At 31.0% G+C, this 18,425-nt stretch overlaps 1 protein-coding gene across 2 annotated transcripts in view; it reads right to left on the minus strand.

Moving 5' to 3' along the window:
• Nucleotides 1-1,372: 1,372 nt before the first annotated feature.
• LOC143067265 (von Willebrand factor A domain-containing protein 7-like) overlaps nucleotides 1,373-18,425 on the minus strand; it is a 57,003-nt gene continuing 39,950 nt past the window's right edge. For both annotated transcript variants that reach the window (XM_076240374.1, XM_076240373.1), the window contains 8 exons: nucleotides 17,433-17,583; nucleotides 16,375-16,544; nucleotides 15,921-16,029; nucleotides 13,728-13,926; nucleotides 12,435-12,501; nucleotides 10,310-10,527; nucleotides 8,719-8,863; nucleotides 1,373-2,082 (listed from right to left, as the gene is read on the minus strand). In XM_076240374.1, coding sequence (XP_076096489.1) covers nucleotides 1,915-2,082; nucleotides 8,719-8,863; nucleotides 10,310-10,527; nucleotides 12,435-12,501; nucleotides 13,728-13,926; nucleotides 15,921-16,029; nucleotides 16,375-16,544; nucleotides 17,433-17,583 — 1,227 coding nt within the window. In that variant the 3' untranslated portion in view covers nucleotides 1,373-1,914. The remainder of the gene's footprint in view (nucleotides 2,083-8,718; nucleotides 8,864-10,309; nucleotides 10,528-12,434; nucleotides 12,502-13,727; nucleotides 13,927-15,920; nucleotides 16,030-16,374; nucleotides 16,545-17,432; nucleotides 17,584-18,425) is intronic.

The following is an 18,425-nucleotide window of genomic DNA, read 5'->3' on the forward strand; positions in this document are numbered from 1 at the left end:
GTCAACTCTGGAATGCCTCATTTCACAGCTCGATGGATTTTTTTTATCTTTCCCCAAACAATATTATTAACTATTTTGGAATAAAGAAAACACTTAAGTGCAACAAAAAACAAAACGACAATGCAACACACACAGATAAGATAACAACTATCATTTTCCTGACTTGCTATAGGACATTTTAACAAAAAAAAATATCGAAAGACACTAAACGCCATTAACTTCACCTGGACTTTTGTCCTAGATACTAGATCCAGCGGATATGAAATACACAGCCAGTATATAAGATAAAATTAACCCGAATATGTTTCAACAAGAGACTTTATTGGCATTTTTGTAATTATCAACAACATGCGTCGCTGTGAAAACATGACTCGTAATTTCAATCCGATCAGAAAAATCACCTGTCTGTTCTCATCTTACATTTGATAATAATATTAAACATATCTTGGTTATCATTAAAGCTTATTAAACATATTGCTTAATCTGTTTGTGCAGAAGTCATGTCGAAAGAGATTTCTGACTTTTTAAAAAAGACTATGCCAGCAATCATTATTTATTTAAACACATTGTACTTTCAATTATAGATATTGATTACATCAAAACCTACACTGCATGACTAAAGTAAACTGGACACTCTTTATATCTGCCAGTGATAAAAATGTTCACATTAAGAAGTTGTTTAAGCCCCAGTCCCACTAGACCACGATCGCACCACGCTCACCACGATCTTGAATTAATTCAGATCGAGGTGAGGTCGCGGTAAGAGCGGCATGAACATTTTAATTTTCATTGTTTTCACGAAGCTACTACGTTCTCATTACGCTTCTACAACGATCCTGCTACGATTATACCACGTTCTCACCACGCTTGTCCTGCAACCTCACTACGATTATCATGATCTATCTACGCTCATCACGTTCAACCACTACCATTCCACGATTTATCCGATTGCAACACGATCTTACAACGCTTCTACTGCGATTATAGCAAGCTCTTGCCACGGTTATGTAACATTCATACCGCGATTATACAACGCTCTTAGCAATAACGTCGTGTTCCATATATGAAGACTGTTCCATTCCTTCTATTTCTTATTAATACGTATATATAAAATTATACAGATTTCTCGGAAACAAAACAACCAAAATCTACTAGAACTCGTGGTCGTGGTTGTAGGGGATTGAGATAGAGGCAGAGGGAGCTCTGATAGCCAGTAACGAACCCTAATTCAGTAGATTATCAATGAAGGGTACAAATTGTATAAGGCCAATTCAATTAAGGTGATAATAAAAAGTCACTAAATATTAAAAATTTATCTTTCAAAATTTGTCATGTTTTTAGAGGACATTTGTCATCCAGCTATGATACAGTAGGTAATAATTTATATTTTTCGTACTTTCGGGCATCTTTAACAGATACATAATATTCAATAACAAATAAATATTAATTTAACCAAAAACTATGTAAAATTGTCCTATGTATTCAATTAAGACAATGTTCACCTCTCTGTTATATAATTTAATTTGCTTCACTTAAAAGACCATGCTGTATTATTCTATTCGTCAATCATCGGCAGTAACATAATTTTCCTGTAAGCAAAAAATGTTTATATTTTAAAAGGTGAGGGGATACAAAACAACGAAGTGAGTAAACTCGTAAAAATCAGCTTTTTTGGAAAAATTATTCAAATCCAATCTACTTTGTCCACGTTTTGGGTAGACGTATCCCCTTAATGAATATAAACAAGATTTGCATCAGGGTTTTGTCTCTAATTTTTTTTCTTAACCTAATTATAAGTCATTCACAAGTATGCAGTATAATTATGTAACTTTGTAACAACTAATTAGAACAACGAGGTTTATTTTGCATCATTTGGTCAAAACATTAAAGAAATCAGGACACGAAAAGAATAACTTAATTTTTCAATTTTATATTTATATCTTCCGCTGAGTATTTTTTGGTCTTTCTCTTCATTGACAGCATAACAGATACAACTAACACAAGAATAACTAAGGCCGACACTCCACCACCAATAGCACCAATTACCACGTTCTTGTTTGAAGTCATGTGCGGACTTCTTTTCTGCAAAAATCATTAACAAATGAAAGAAAGAAATATTAATTATAATTTTGTAACACTGTACTATTCCAAAATATGAAATTCCCAACAATTGAATAAAATTAAACCCATAAATATGAAATCGATAATTGATTTTGATGTACAGTAGCATATCATATAGTTGTGTTTTATTTTAAATTTCAATGTCACACTAAAACTTTTGCTATTTATCTGATGATTGTCGATAAAAGTTTTTTTGCAAATCAAGGGCGAATATATGTGTGATGAAAAAGAGAAAACGATTCAAACTTTAATGTGGCTTTAAGTGTGTCAAAGAAAGGCGAAATATACTAAGGGGAAATTTAATCTTATAAGTCGAAAAAAAAACCCAACAACGACATCGTTCAAACAAAAGATTGAAAGATAAAAACATAAAACACATCATAAAAAAGACTGAGTAGCACGTACCCTATTAAAACTGGGTTATATATTAGGTGCTCTAAAACATGTGGCACTTGCTATGTTGCTCATGTAAGTTCAAATCCTTATATACAGATGCACAGTGGTAAACAGTTTTGAAATAAAACCTTGTACATACAAACTTGTAAGCCTGATATCTATGATGAGTTAAAATATTAAAACAGTATAATTAAAATACCGAACCCCAAGTCAAATTTAAAACGGGGAAGTTCAAATAAAGTGTCAAAATCAAATGCTATCAATCAACGAAACAAGTAAAAAATAACTCGGCATATTCAATACTTGTACAGACGATTTCCAGTTAAATGGGGGGTTAAACCTGGTTTTATATGTTGCTTAACCTCTATCTCGTATGACAATGTTTTATAGTTCCGTTTTGTTGACTGAATTGGTGAGCAACCCAAACAGACATAAAATGATAATGCGACTGCAATTTGAACCCAGTTGTCAAAACTGAGGAAAACTTACAACACAGGTATACAACGTAGTCCAATTTAAACAATCAAAACAAAGATGTTGAAAGAAAAGATGTAGTTAATATTAAATTTGACTATAATGATTACGAAACAATTTTTTTGTCGTTGGTAGTATATAGTTTAAACTTTCCTCGATAAAGTAAAAATTAAGAACATATGAATAGACGGGTAATCAATAGAAAAATTAAAAAAAAATCTACAATCAATTTGCGGGATGCAAAAATACCGAGTCATGTCAAAAGTCATTTGCTGTAGGTACCTTCGATCAATTTTAGACTAGACGATCTTTGGCTAATTATTTTTCTTCTTAGACATCGGTGACGTTAACATAGTCTGAGTAGCACCGGTACCGTCTTGACTTTCGTATAAGCTGTATCTTTCATATTTTTAATTTCTAGTTCAAGGGTATATATTAATAAAACCCTATCAGAACAGTTTGGATTGTTTACTATAGGGAATCATCTATACACTTGTATGTGAAATTAAATAATGGATCTTCTTTGATTTTCCTTTTTTCAATAGTCTAAAGGAACATCGACTCATATGAATTTCAAAAAAGGTGATTAATGGCTATTAAAAATCGTTAGTGGTTGTTGGTTTTTTTTTTTTTTTTTTTTTTTTTTATTTTGAAATTATAATGTTTATTTGAATTTTTACATTTGTTAGAGAAACATGAAGTACCGGTACCTTATCCCGGCCTCGTTAACGTTAGTATATAGCATTTCATTGATAAGTTAGTATTTGTTAGTGCACAATATATATATATATAGTAATAATGACATGTATGTAACGGAATAGAAATATGATAACATGATGTATTATAAATTCTACTTTATGAAATTAATTTAATTTTTGCTGCAACCAGATTATGGAATTTTTCATATTTGCCTTCTTTATTTATCAATATTTCGTGATATTGAAGAAATTCTTTTTTGAAAATTGGAAACATATTAATTTGTTTTGTTTTTTGTTCGGATATATAGTATCCTTTGTATACAGTAATAAGAATAATTGTTATTAAATCATTAATACTGTAATAACTTGTATCGTTTATTTTGTATCCGTACAAAAGTGATTTAATTGATATGATATGATGTCCTATTTTAAGTTTATCAAGTAATAGTTTTATTTGATCCCAAAATGATTTCAGAAATTTGCATGTTAAAAAGTAGTGCTCATAATCTTCGATGACATCACAAATATTACATAGCGGAGTTTTAGTTATTTTCCAAGAGAAAAGTAATTGTTTGGTTGGTAAAATGTAGTGCAGAAATTTCCATCTTAACATTTTGAATTTATTATCTTGTAAATAATAAAAGATATAATTTAGCATTTGTTGTCTTTTGTTTGTGTTGTTTTCCAAGATAAATATGTTGTCCCATTTTTGAAATCCTATTGGTTTTTCATAATATCTATTTAAGAGGGAGATGTAAATGTCTTTAGAGGAAATGTTTTTAAGTGATACCATTTTCCCTTTTTTATCTTTAAATTTATATTCGGAGTCAATGGCAACTTTTGTTTTTATTGATTCTTCTTTAGTTAGCTCTTGTAACCATTGTTTTAGTATTGCTTTCATTAATTTAGAATATTCTGAAAACCAGTTAGCATGACAGGAAAGTTTATCTAAGATCATGTTTTGATTAAATTTTCCTTTATTATCAATAATGTCATTTAAAAAAAGAATTTTACTGTTTATCCAGTTTTTGAAAATGAGACATTTACCGTTTAATTTGACATTTGTACTGCCCCATATAAGCTGCTGTCTAATTTGTTTATATGATAGATGATCTGATTCTTTTTCAGATTTTGAATTTATCCATGATATGATTATTCTTAAGTAAAATTGTGGAATTAGTTCTTTCAGTTTATAGACCAAATTAATATTGTTGAAATTCATTTTAAATATAAGGAATTCTTGTCCAAATTTATCAAAATAAAATTTTGGTAAGACTTTCCAATTGGGTGATAGATCTTCATTATCGATGAGTTTTTTTACCCAACTAATATTTATCGCTTCTAGATATTTATCTATGTTTATCATTTTAAGCCCGCCATCATGGTAATTTTTACTTATTATATCCCTTTTAACTTTTTCTGATTTATTATTCCATATAAAACTGTATATCAATTTTTTAAATTTTGCTAGGTATTCGTTATCAATTTCGGTTACAGATGCAACGTAAGTAATGTTCTGTAAGATTAATGATTTAACAAGAGTTATCTTACCTAACATAGTTAAATTTCTTTTATTCCAATCTTTAATTATTTTTTCAGATTTTTCGTATTGTCGTTGCAAGTTTAATTTTTTACACTCATTTTTATTAAGTCCAAAGTATATTCCCAAAACTTTTATAGGTTTTTGTGTAAAATTAATGTTTTCAACTTTATCTTTGCAGGACTTTAAATTGCCGAGCCATATTCCTTCTGTTTTATTTCGGTTAAGCTTTAGGCCTGAAAGTGATCCAAAAATTTCTATAATATTCAGAGTTAATGACACTTCTTGTTTTGAATTTAAAAATAAAGTGGTGTCGTCTGCCAGCTGGCTTAATTTTAAGGTATGGGTTTTATTATCTAGTTTAATTTGAAAACCTTTAAAACTTTCATTTTGTCTTAATCTACTAGCTAAAATTTCAACAGCAATTACAAAAATTATAGAACTCGCGGGACACCCTTGACGGATTCCGCGCTCAATGTTGAAGGGTCTTGAAATCCAGCCATTATTTAATATGCAACCCTTTATATCTGTGTATAACGTATTTATCCACCTCAAAAGAGATTCCTGGAAACCAAATTTCTTTAAAGAACAATACATAAATTCCCATTCTAGCGAGTCAAATGCTTTTGTGAAGTCTAAAAATAGGATTGCTCCATCTACATTGAATTTTTCCGAATAATCTATAATATCTTGGATTTGTCTAAATTATTAAATCCAATATATCTGTTTTTTACATAACCGTTTTGATCACTATGAATGATTTTATGCAATATTGGTTTCAGTCTTTGTGCAAGAGAGTATGCTATAATTTTGGTATCTACATTTAGTTAGGTAATTGGTCTATAATTATCTAAATTTAATGGGTCGTTTTTCTTGTATATAAGGGTAATTAATCCTAGTTTCTGAGAATTTGTCAATTTTTTTTTTTCATAGCAATTATTAAAAACATCTACAGCAAAGTTTTGTAAGTTGGACCAGAAAGCTCTATAAAATTCAATTGAGAGACCATCGATACCTGGTGTTTTATTAAGTTTCATTTTAAAAACAGATTGTGTACATTCCTCTATTGTCAGGTTGCCGTCAATTTCATTACCTTCTTGTGTACTTAATTTGTAATTTATTTTAGTTTTTTCAATATAATTTTCAATTTCTCTTAAATCCGGGTTAGTTGACTTATATAAATTGACATAATAATTTCTCCCCGTTTCTAATATTTTGCCTTGATCTTCTGTTATTTCTCCTTTACTGTCCCTTATAGCAGTATTGTTTTTCTTTGTTTGTCTTGATTTTTCTAATCCCAAGAAATATTTTGTATTTTTTTCGCCCTCTTCTATCCATTTAACTCGTGATCTTATTTGTGCCCCTTTTATTTTATCTGAATATAGAGTTTGTAGCGTTTCTTCTGTTTTATTTATTGAATCTATTATATTTGGCAAATTATTATTTTTTCCATCCAGGTTTTTATGAATTTCATTCAAAAGTTTAAGTTTTTGTTCGAGTTTTGTAATTTCGTCTCTTTTCTGTTTAGCTTTTAATTTACAATGTTCTATAGTTTTCTCTCTTACTTCTATTTTAAAGAGATCCCACACGATTGCTAGACTTTTTTTATTTCTTAATTTTTCATATTTATCTATCAAAGTATTTATTTTTATTTTGTATGATTCGTCATTAAGAATACTGTTGTTTAATTTGAAGTATCCCTTTCCTTTGTTCCCTTGACAATGATTAATTTTAAGTGAAATCGCTAAGTGATCTGTATATTGAATAGTAGCAGGTCGTATATCAGTGCTGAGTACTCTTGGTCTCACATCTTGACTAACTAGAAAATAATCAATTCTACTAGCTACTTCATTATTTTTTCTTTTCCAGGTATATATTGCGTTTTATTTGGATTTATTGCTCTCCATATATCTATAACTTTTAGTTTTTTTATCAGAGTTTTTAGCCCATTTGTCTTATTTTTTATTTTTTGTTGATCTTTTCTATTACTTTTTCTATCTTTTATATTAAGCGTTTCATTCATATCACCGCCTATGATAATTATACCAAGGCTATATTTTTCAATGACACTTAAAGCTTTTTTAAAGAATATATTTCTATCTTTACATGTGTTTGGGGCATAAAGGTTTACAAAGGTAAATATATTTTTATCTATTTCTGTGTTGATTAAAACAATTCTTCCGTCTTGAACTACATATTTATCTATGATTTCATATTTAATTTTTTGGTTGATATAAATCGAAACACCTCTTGATTGTGTGCTTCCAAAACTATGATATAAATCGCCCGTAAATTCTTTATCTATTGAATTGTTCGAAAAATGTGTTTCTTGTAAAAATATTATGTTGCATTTTTGTTGTTTTATCCATTCTTTTAGTCTAATTCTTTTTTTCATATTTTCTTAACCCCTGACAATTTAAAGAACATATATGCAATGGATTAAGTGACATCTTGGTTTGTTTTTAAAAAAGTATTCGATACATGTATTTCAAATATAAAAAGCAGAATATACATAGTGGTTTTTTAATATACCCACAGTTACATAGTTTATAATAAGAGATAGATTAGAATTCTAAAATTCTGTACAGGCTTCTCGTTGCTCGTTCAGGACACGCATCAATACAAGACGAATTGGTACGATTATATCTACCAGATTTCAAATGGCATTGGCAAGCCGCAAAACCAGGTTCAACACACCATTTTCCTGTACCAAGTCAGGAAAATGGCCTTTGTTATATTATAGTTCGTTTCTGTGTGTGTTACATCTTCGTGGTGTGTTTCTGTTGTGTCGAAGTTCTCCACTTATATTTGATGTGTTTTCCTCAGTTTTAATTTGTAACCCGGATTTGTTTTTTTTCTCAATCGATTTAGGTATTTCTAACAGTAGTATACTACTGTTGGCTTAATGAAGAAATTACAGTTAAATAAGATAAAAAAAAAGTTGCAACATGAATAATATATAAAAGATTTAAACGCAAAAAACGATGGCCCAATTTATAATAATTCCATTTACGAAACACAAAGATAAACCCAAACCAACCACTGAATTATTGTCTCTTGACTTAGGACAGTTAGTTAAAGGATGTGGCGGGATATTTATGTTTTTGTAACTATTCTCTTCCTAACTTCACAAATAATGCACGTTATGTTTCGTAAACACATTTTGCTATGTTATACGTGTTTTACCCTTACATTTTTTCATAAATACATATTCAAATGGGTTTTATTGTAAATGCTTATCATGCCGACACGACGTTTCTTATTCCGTTTAGAGTCCTTACAAATCGGATTTATCTAACTTATATTAAATGTGTTTTGTGTACTTTTGCTAGCGCTGACGTTGAACGTTTACTTCTTTTTATGAGTTTGAATGTCCCTCTGGTATCTTTTTTTTTTTATACCGAAAAATATCGGTAGGTAAATATCATATCTATACTGTTTACTTTGCAGATCTTTCCGCTTGACCCATTATGCTATAATGAAACATACTTGAATCGTGGTAGTCTGGATAATTTGTTTTGTAGGTAAGACCTTAGAAAATGTGTTCCCATCAGTGAAGTCGAAGAATTTCTGGACAAGATTTCCTTTGGTGTCTTTTATAAATACTCTAAATGTTGGCATGCAGCAATCACCACTGTAAAAACATATATATATTTTTAATTTTTAAAAATAAATTTTAATCTTGAAAAGTATTAGTTGTAGCGTCGTAATATTTCTTTTTACGTATCGGTGTCAAATGTTTTGAGTGAACACTTGACACAATTGTAATATGATACTAAAATTGAGACCAAAACACATGCTGCGAAATAAGTTTTGGTAGATAAAGTTTTAACTATACTCGCACATATATACTTAGTGTCTTATGATATCTCACTGCATTTTTACCATGAAATTGAACTCAAGGTCAAAGATCAAGGTTCTAGATTTTTGACCTTCACTTTCGGCTATCTTTTCCCTTCGCATTACAATATTTGACCTTGATACGGGTCATCGAAGTTACCTTGCGTAAACCAGAAGAAGCCATTGTTGCTTTAATTACATGTACACGTACATTGTTAGGTCTTTTTAACGGAATACCTGTGGTTTAACTTAACCAAATGACGCACCAAGCCTCGTTATCTGAACCATGTATTGTCTATGGTTGTTGGTCTTTGTTTGTTCTTGTATTTGTTCGGTGATTCTGTGTGTGCTAAGCGTGTTCTGGTGTTTTAAAGCAGTTTTAGTAATTTCTTTTATCCTTTACATGTTTTACTGTATTGATTGTCGCTGAGGAGAATAATTAACCAATGTTTCTGATTTGAAAAGTACGTATTAGCTCGAAGTTGGTTTGCTCGACAAAACATTACCTATCATAAGTTTAGACTATATTATTTAAAGTTTACGTTTACTGCATACTTAATCATAATTGTTATTTATTTAACAAAAAAAAATACTTCAACACAACTAGTTGACCTTCCTCAATATATAATAATACAACAAGAGTGTATATTATACGCAGCAAGACACGCAAACGATGTCGATTCCATCTAAAACGATAGGTTGTTATTTGCTTAAACAAGTTAATTTAGAACGGTAGCAACGAAATAACGAGTTTAAGGTGGTATCTAACACTACAGGGAGATAATTCTGTAAAGTCAGCTAAACGTTTTAAATACGTTGTGTTGTAAAGGGAATATTAAGCTTCTCAGTGATCAAAATTGGTGTTTGTCAAACTGCTATATGACCAGTGTAATTTTCCTGATATAATGGTTTGTTCAAAATTTTTGAAATTTTTATATTTTTGTTAAAGGGTAAATACTTTATCAAAATTTTATGAAAATCAAACGAGCCAAATAAATTTTAGTGAAAGTGTTGGGTACCACCTTAACTCTTAGCTCCTTCCAACTGACGATATTCTAGCTTATTCTTGCTTGTTATAAAAGAGAAAACTACAAAATCCAATCGACTGAATCATATAATTAAATAGATATTCTGAAATATCTTGCAGTTATGTAGTAAAGTTATTACAAAATTAGACGTCGCGAGTCCAGATCTCTAAAAATTTAAGATTTACCATTCTAAATTAGTTTCCTATATATACCTGATGATAATGTTATTTAAAGAAGTATCCGTTCCATTCGTAACTTCTACATCTATTGAATTTGGTTTGCAGTACACGGTTTGAAGACCTAATGTAGCTTGTACGCTGACATTCAAACCTATATTCTGGTAGGAACAATTTTCGAAATTCATCGATTCTAACATACACATGGAGCTCATACTGATATCGTTCAAAGTTGGTGGAATAAATTCAGCAACCTAAAGTTAAAAGTAAATGATGGTATTTTTTTTTTATCTACGCTTTGATCTTCATTTGTCGATTTCTTAGTATTATGATTGAGCAAAACGCAAATGTTAATATGTGTTAGACTCAAATTGACCTGCGTTCTATAATCGACGTGCGTTCCTCAGATCGAAGTCCACTGCGACGCCACATTTTTTAAACCAGCGTCCATTATATACAAAAAAAAACAAGATGTGGTATAATTGCCAATGAGACGACTTTCCGCAAGAGACCAAAATGACACAGACATTAATAACTATAGGTCACCATACGGCCTTCAACAATGAGCAAAGCCCATACTGCATAGTCAGCCATAAAAGGCCCAGAAATGACAATGTAAAACAATTCAAACGAGAAAACTAACGGCCTTATTTAAATAAGAAAATGAAAGAAAAACAAATATGTAACACATAAACAAACGACAACCACTATAGTTATTCTCTATTCAAAGTATATTGTGATGATATCATTGCGGCAAGTCCGTAAAACGGACGTCGACCGATTACAGCAGCCAAACATTTGACGTCTAATTGAGACCATCAAATAGACGTCGATTAGTTGGGCACACAATTGGCTGTCGATATAGTATTCTTTTTTATTACGTTAGATTTGAACACCAATTTGAGGAACGGACTTAGATTAGAGACAGGACGTCTTACATACATAAATGTACTGGTAAATCTCCTATGTGATAATATATGCCACAGCTTCCATTTCCGATCATGATGTCTTTGATATATGGTTGCTGCTTACAAGAAAGCTATTTCCAAGTGATGAAGTTGACATCTTTTAGAGACGACAACACAATTTGGTCGACCGCTTTAAAATACCAGCTTTAATGATGATGATGGATATGTTTTAATTGTCGTCAATCCCGCTATTTTTGTCTTGAACTTTACCTACCGAATTAGACTTATCACCGGCTTATTAATTACATAAGTAAACAACGGGATATTCACGAATATTTGTCACTTTCTGGTGTTTTTCTTCTTTTTTTCCTTTCTCCACCCTAAATACTAGTAAAATGTTTCCTCATAGCATTATGAAGATAACATGAATTTTGAAACAGATTGTATTTTAAATTAAACGAAAAGAAATAAAAAGGGCCAAACGCTTAACATATTGCAACTTCAAGCGATAATATTTTATACATAATACAGGATAAATTAAAATTAAAACATTTATGAAAAAGAAATGTTTCACGAGTGGAACAACTCTCGTCAGATATGAACTATCAATGAATACATAAACAACATAATGTGATGGATAAGGACAGAAATTTGCATTATAACAGGCCACCGGTGGACTTTTAAAGAGTAAAAAACACGAACACTGATGCATGAAATAACAAACTAAATTGAAATACACCAAAAGTTCACAAGGGAAACATTAAAATCACTAAACATCTTTTATTATGATGAAGATTTAAAAAGGAGTTCTTGGATGTAGACTGAACGTTTGTTATGAAAATATCTGTCGTAAACGTATCACGTAATTTTGTATTTTTATTGTTTTTTAAATCTCGTTCATGCAATATGTTACTTTAGTTTGTTTATAAGTTTAAAAAATGTAACCAGTTAGAACATCAAACTAATAATTTAACTGCCTTGACAGAATGCTCGAATAAAGTCATTGTTTGCATGGATTGTTAAAAACAATGGGATTGTCCATTATAATGCCTTTTCCGTGTTTTATTATACTGTTTTTAGTCAAATGTCTATCTGCATGAAACACTGTCTTCACAAATGATACAGCAGAATGACTTCATTTGGAAACGTTTTGCAATCATATTAAACTTAATTTTTATTTTGTATATCATTTATCTATCATTATTGTTTTTATCCCTTTTATTTATACCAATGAACGAATGTTGAGAACTCACCATATATTTCAAAACCTTTTCCTGCAGAAGTCGATTATCAGTGGTATTTACTGATATTTTAACCGTCCTGAAACATAAGGCCTTGAAGTCATAAAACTTTGCAGTCAGTGTTTTGTACTCGTACTCCAAAATCAATATTTTGTACATGATTTTTGTGCTCCGAGCACTGATCAAAGTTTTATGACTTCAACCCAAGATCACATTATTGAAGTTTAATTATTGATTGGTTTGAATCATTGCATATTATACAGCACCAGAACTATATACAGTGTATCATGTCATATGTGTGCCTATCAAATGTATAGCATTCTTGCATAAGCTACTCGGCTCAGGAATAATTTTGCCTTCGGCAATTTGAAACTTTTTTTCAGAGAACTACGTTTCTTAAAACTGCTCATCTTGTATTACACTTTAAATATACACATATCAATAAAGAGAATTGGAAAATAAACTGAAATTGCCGAGGCAACAAATATTGTAAAAGAAAACTGCTCATCTTGTATTACACTTTAAATATACACATATCAATAAAGAGAATTGGAAAATAAACTGAAATTGCCGAGGCAACAAATATTGTAAAAGACCAAAAGCCAATTATAGTACACAAAACACAACATAGAAAAATTAACACTGAGCAACTCAAACCCCCTTTTAAGAAAAAAAAACAAAAAACAAAACAATTAAACATACATAAAACTCAAGAGTATTACGTTATTTTCTCTCTTCACAAATTTACGTTAACAATAGTCAAATTTGTGTAAGATTTGTAAACGTAGTGCTTTATCAATATATGTTTTATCCTTGTGGGGTTCAGTTTTAGTGTTGTTTATATATGGGTTTATCTAATGCATTGCTATGCTTATTTTCGAGTTAACTAAGAATATATTTTGATTGGTTTTGGATATCTTTTTGATTCGTTTTTAGTTGATACATTAGTACTTTTCAGTTGCATGGAGGTTATAACATATTAAGCTACATATATAAATTTAAGCAAGTTAACATATTAGGTACACTCTCAACGCATGAGAAAAAATTCAAAAATGGAAAAATTTAAAGTAAAATTTAAAGCTAAAGAAATCGATATGAATTGCATGTACATACAAGCTACACCCTAATTATTCACTTATATGTAAGATGTAACGAAAATGACTGTTGCTGTCTTTTTGTCGTTGTTTTTGCTATAAGAGCGTTTCCATCTGTAAATATGCTATGTGATTTGTTTGTATTGATATTTTGATTTTGTATGATTATTCAAATCTTAATAAAAAATTATAAGCTTTCATTAACACTTACGTAACAGATTTGATATTTCCACCTCTTAATGTAAATGTTATTATTTCTGAGTCTCTACTTGGAATAAACAAACGTTGGGTTTTCTCATACGTTAAGTATGACAAGTCATCCACAGCCGTTACGATGAAAGTTTCATTTTTAGTTCCAAAATTTGTCACATTGCAGGTTATGTTTGAAATCATCCCAGAATACAATTCGCCTTAAAAACAATATATAAAACCACTTGCAATATGCAATACAATTTAAACAGTGTACGTATATGTAAAGCTTTAAAGTTCCATAAGCTACACGTTACAGCAAAGCTAGTCTTTGAACTCTGTATTTGAAGAAAGACTAAATGGATAAGATGTATTAACTACAACAATTTGTTTGATCGTACAATATTTTTTTCTAACAGGTCTGAAAAAGAAAACTAAATAGTCATATTCAGCACATTTCGCACGCAGCGATTAAGATTTTGTTTTGTCAAGCCAGTTAATGCTACAGCAGCTAGTTTTTTTTTCTAGATTTCACCTTAACAAGAACAACTTAAATACTTGGTCTAGACCTGCGTTGCTGCATGCAATTCATTAAGGTGATATGTGTCCAGAGACTTGTAATATTTCAACTATCGAAAAATTGGAAGTGTTTGTAAGGCGATCAAGCTGACTGGATTAGATATTAATAATGAAAATGGACCAACACTTTTCATGTACAATGAGTGTTGTAAAATCAAACTTGTGGATGAACGACCACTGAAATATTGCATACACGCAGAAACTGAGCATAATTAAGCCCTAGACATAATAAAATACTATTTGCTTCGATGGAAGCTCAGAAATGTTTGGTCTAAATCTGTTCCGTGCAAACATTTTTAAAACTTGTGCGAACAGGAAATAATGTAGGACAGATGAACAAATTGCTGAAATGTTACAACTAAATACTATCAAGCTGCAGACCAAACAAAATAATTTCCTTTCTAAGAATTCAGTAATTCTTGGACGAAAGTTTTCTACCTATGTTTTTATGGACAGGCAGACGAACGTACGGAGTGACGAAATGAAGAACGGATTTGGGCGGTTTCTAACCCTGCTATCGACGTTAGATACGCAGGTAAAAAGTAAACAAAACTTTCACCTAAACTTAAAACATCTAACCATAGGCGGATAGTTCGGTCAATATAACGTTGAAAGTTCCATTTCAGATTAATATTTATTTTAAATACTAGGGTTTCTATCATTGTTTCGCCTTATATCCAGTGATACGTTAATATCATAATTTAATGATGCATTTAAATAGTATAAGTGTTGATCAATATATTACATATATAAAATATTCAGGTAAGAACACTCCAGCATTTTGTGCTAATTTGAGGTTTCAAATGAAATGTTATATTTATACATATTCATGGATCTACAATATGTCGATACCTGTAACGTGGCATTGCACAAGGTCATATTTTTCTCTGGCTGTTTATGATGTCTGTATACTAAATACATTGGATGTTGGATGTGTACAGATTGATAGTTTAGTCTTAGATGCATGATTTTTTTATTAGTTGTTAGTGGCTTTGAACTAGCTGTCAGATAACTGCGAGTACTCTCAGATCTGTTCATTGTGTCTTTTTGTGTCGGGATGTATAAGTACCCGGCCACGTCCACTTATATTTTTGTCCATCTGATGAGTTAAGCCTTTTTCAACTGATTTTTATAGTTCATTCTTATGTTGAACTGTTATACCACTGTCCCAGGTTAGGGGAGGGTTGGGATCCCGCTAACATGTTTAACCCCGCCAAAATATTTATGTATGTGCCTGTCCCAAGTCAGGAGCCTGTATATTCAGTGGTTGTCGTTTGTTTATGTGTTACATATTTGTTTTTCGTTCATTTTTTTACATAAATAAGGCCGTTAGTTTTCTCGTTTGAATTGTTTTACATTGTCTTATCGGGGCCTTTTATAGCTGAATATGCGGTATGGGCTTTGCTCTTTGTTGAAGGCCGTACGGTGACCTATAGTTGTTAATGTCTGTGTCATTTTGGTCTTTTGTGGATAGTTGTCTCATTGGCAATCATACCACATCTTCTTTTTTATATGTATTAACGATTATCAAGTAGGATATGTTGTTCAAACTGAAAGTGATGCTAAATGTTTTGTACATTTCAATATTTATTCACTTTTTACATATACTATGGTAGAACTACTTTTAATGTATTACCTGTGTCCGAAAGAATTTTGATATCAGCAACTGAGGGTTGAAATGGGGTTTCTGTAGTTCTTTGAAACATGTAAGAGTCATCATGACCTTCAACTGTCACCCAAAAATCCTGGATTTAAGACAAACAATACAGGTAACACAGAAGTCTGTATAATATGCTTTGTCTTTTTGTAGAACGATTTAAACTTCATTTTTATTAAATTACTAGACTAAGCATACGTATATTCATTTTAGTTTTAAAATGTGTTTTTATCTCAAGCACGGGTACGCATGAAAGTTATTTTAGAAGTACGTCTTCACTAAAACTATTGTTTAACCCAAGGCATACAAGGACTTAGCCAAGTATGATACAACTTCATACATTTTATATGATTAGTTTTTAGTCTTCGTCAACTTCTGCATTCGTACCAAATAATAGACCTGATAACTTTGATTTTGTTGGGTTTTTTTTTACCTGAAACGGGACCATAAAATCGGCGACTGCAATATTTTCCTTGTAATCAGAATACACTTCCACAGTTTGACGTTGTAGTTCAGTATGGTTTTCGCTGTAAATTATTACTGATTCTAGTTGTGTTGTTTCATTTAGTCCTGTGACTGATACTGCTATCGTTATGCTATGACCTAAAATTTTCAATAGCGTTCATATTTTGTTATATAGTTAATCAAGAATGTTTCACAACTGAAAGTATTATAAAAGTTATAAATAAATAATTGAAGTTGCAACTACGTAAGACGATTCGTGCACCTAATCTCATTGAATACAATTAATCATGACGCGGCTGTGTAAAAACAGCTCGAAGGCGATCTTATTGCTGTTGTTAATAAATAAACTCATCATAGATACCAGGACTAAATTTTATATATACGCCAGACGCGCGTTTCGTCTACAAAAGACTCATCAGTGACGCTCGAATCCAAAAAAGTAAAAAAAAAAAAAAAACCAGCCAAATAAAGTACGTTAAGATAGTTTAAAGATCTTTATGAATATGGAACTTGTTTTTTCCCTCTTTTTTTTACAATCTTAAAACTACTCCGCTCAACGTCTAAACCACCCATGTTATTGTCAAATCAAATGTACAATTAGGCCTGTTTATCATTACAATGGTTCCATTAATGTACTGCCCAAGTATTTTACACAATTTTGAAAATAAGCTATTCCAGTATCATACATAGCACTAACAGCTTTATTATAGGAACATAATTACACCAAATGGAGCAGTTATGCAGTTTAAATTTCAAAGATAAAGTGTATTCTTCAAAGATATACTGATTACAGAATGGTACTCACAATTTGGGGTACAAAAAAAGTCAAAACTTTATGCTTACCCGGATAGGGACCAGACCTATGAGAAAATGTGAGATAAATAGCATAAACACACCTGGTGAAATATATTGCATTGTAGCACTGTTTTTTACAAGGTATTTCTTTGTAATATTTGTTACATGAGACGCACAAAATACATTTTCCTTGTGGTTTTATTGCATATTTGTATCGTATCTTAAATGTACCTGACACTGGTTTCCCAGAAATATCCAGTAGAGAACCTTCAAAACGCTCCAGTAGTTTAACTTTTATTTTCAAATCCCCTTGACCTTTTACTTGAACAAACCAAGTACTTTGCCTATAATTTGCTAGCGTCCACATGCCTTCTTCAGGATTCTAAAGTATATTTCAAATTGTATAATATTGAACAGTTTATTGGAATTGTATGTTAAAAGTTGCACTTTGTAAATAGAGCTGTTTCTCAAAACACGCCTCTTTTGGGGAGTAATTGAATATTCATAGAAAATTAATTTTGTTTACATACTGGTTCCCAGTTATGCTCTCTGTGTTCCATATCGCAGAGACAGAACTTGGGAATGTTACCAGTAAATAAACACGTGCATATTGTTTACATTGAAATCTGTGGTAAACTTTCATTCGAGGTAGGGGTAGTTAAGAAAATTAGTGCAAGTTTAAACTCTGAGAAGTTCAGGGCATAAAAACGTTGAAAATATGACGCACAGCCCTATATTTTGACCTTTGAAAAAAATTGTGGTGCATATGAACTTTCAATTCTAGGATAAGATTTTTTTTCAAAACTTCATAGTAAAAATGGTACAGTTTTAGCCGTAAAAGGAGTTCCTATGGGAAATTGCATTGTCAATATTTACAGAAATGCAACCTAAAATAAAACGCCTCGCACACATCTAAAATTCATTTTCATTTTTGCTTTTTTTTTCATGGAATAGACGAGAGATCGGACCGGCAGTGCATGCCTCTGCCTTCCTCTACTATCGCGTCTATTCCGGCAGCGAAGATCGGGTCTTCCATTTGTTTTTCTCTCAGTTAACTAAAAGTAAAATCACAAAATATACTGAACTCCGAGGAAAATTCAAAACGGAAAGTCCCTAATCAAATGGCAAAATCAAAATCTCGAATCAATCAAACGAATGGACAACAACTGTCATATTCCTGACTTGGTACATGTGTTTTGTTATAAAAATGGCGGATTAAAACTT

Source organism: Mytilus galloprovincialis, chromosome 3, assembly GCF_965363235.1.
Source record: "Mytilus galloprovincialis chromosome 3, xbMytGall1.hap1.1, whole genome shotgun sequence".
NCBI classification, from domain to species: domain Eukaryota; kingdom Metazoa; phylum Mollusca; class Bivalvia; order Mytilida; family Mytilidae; genus Mytilus; species Mytilus galloprovincialis.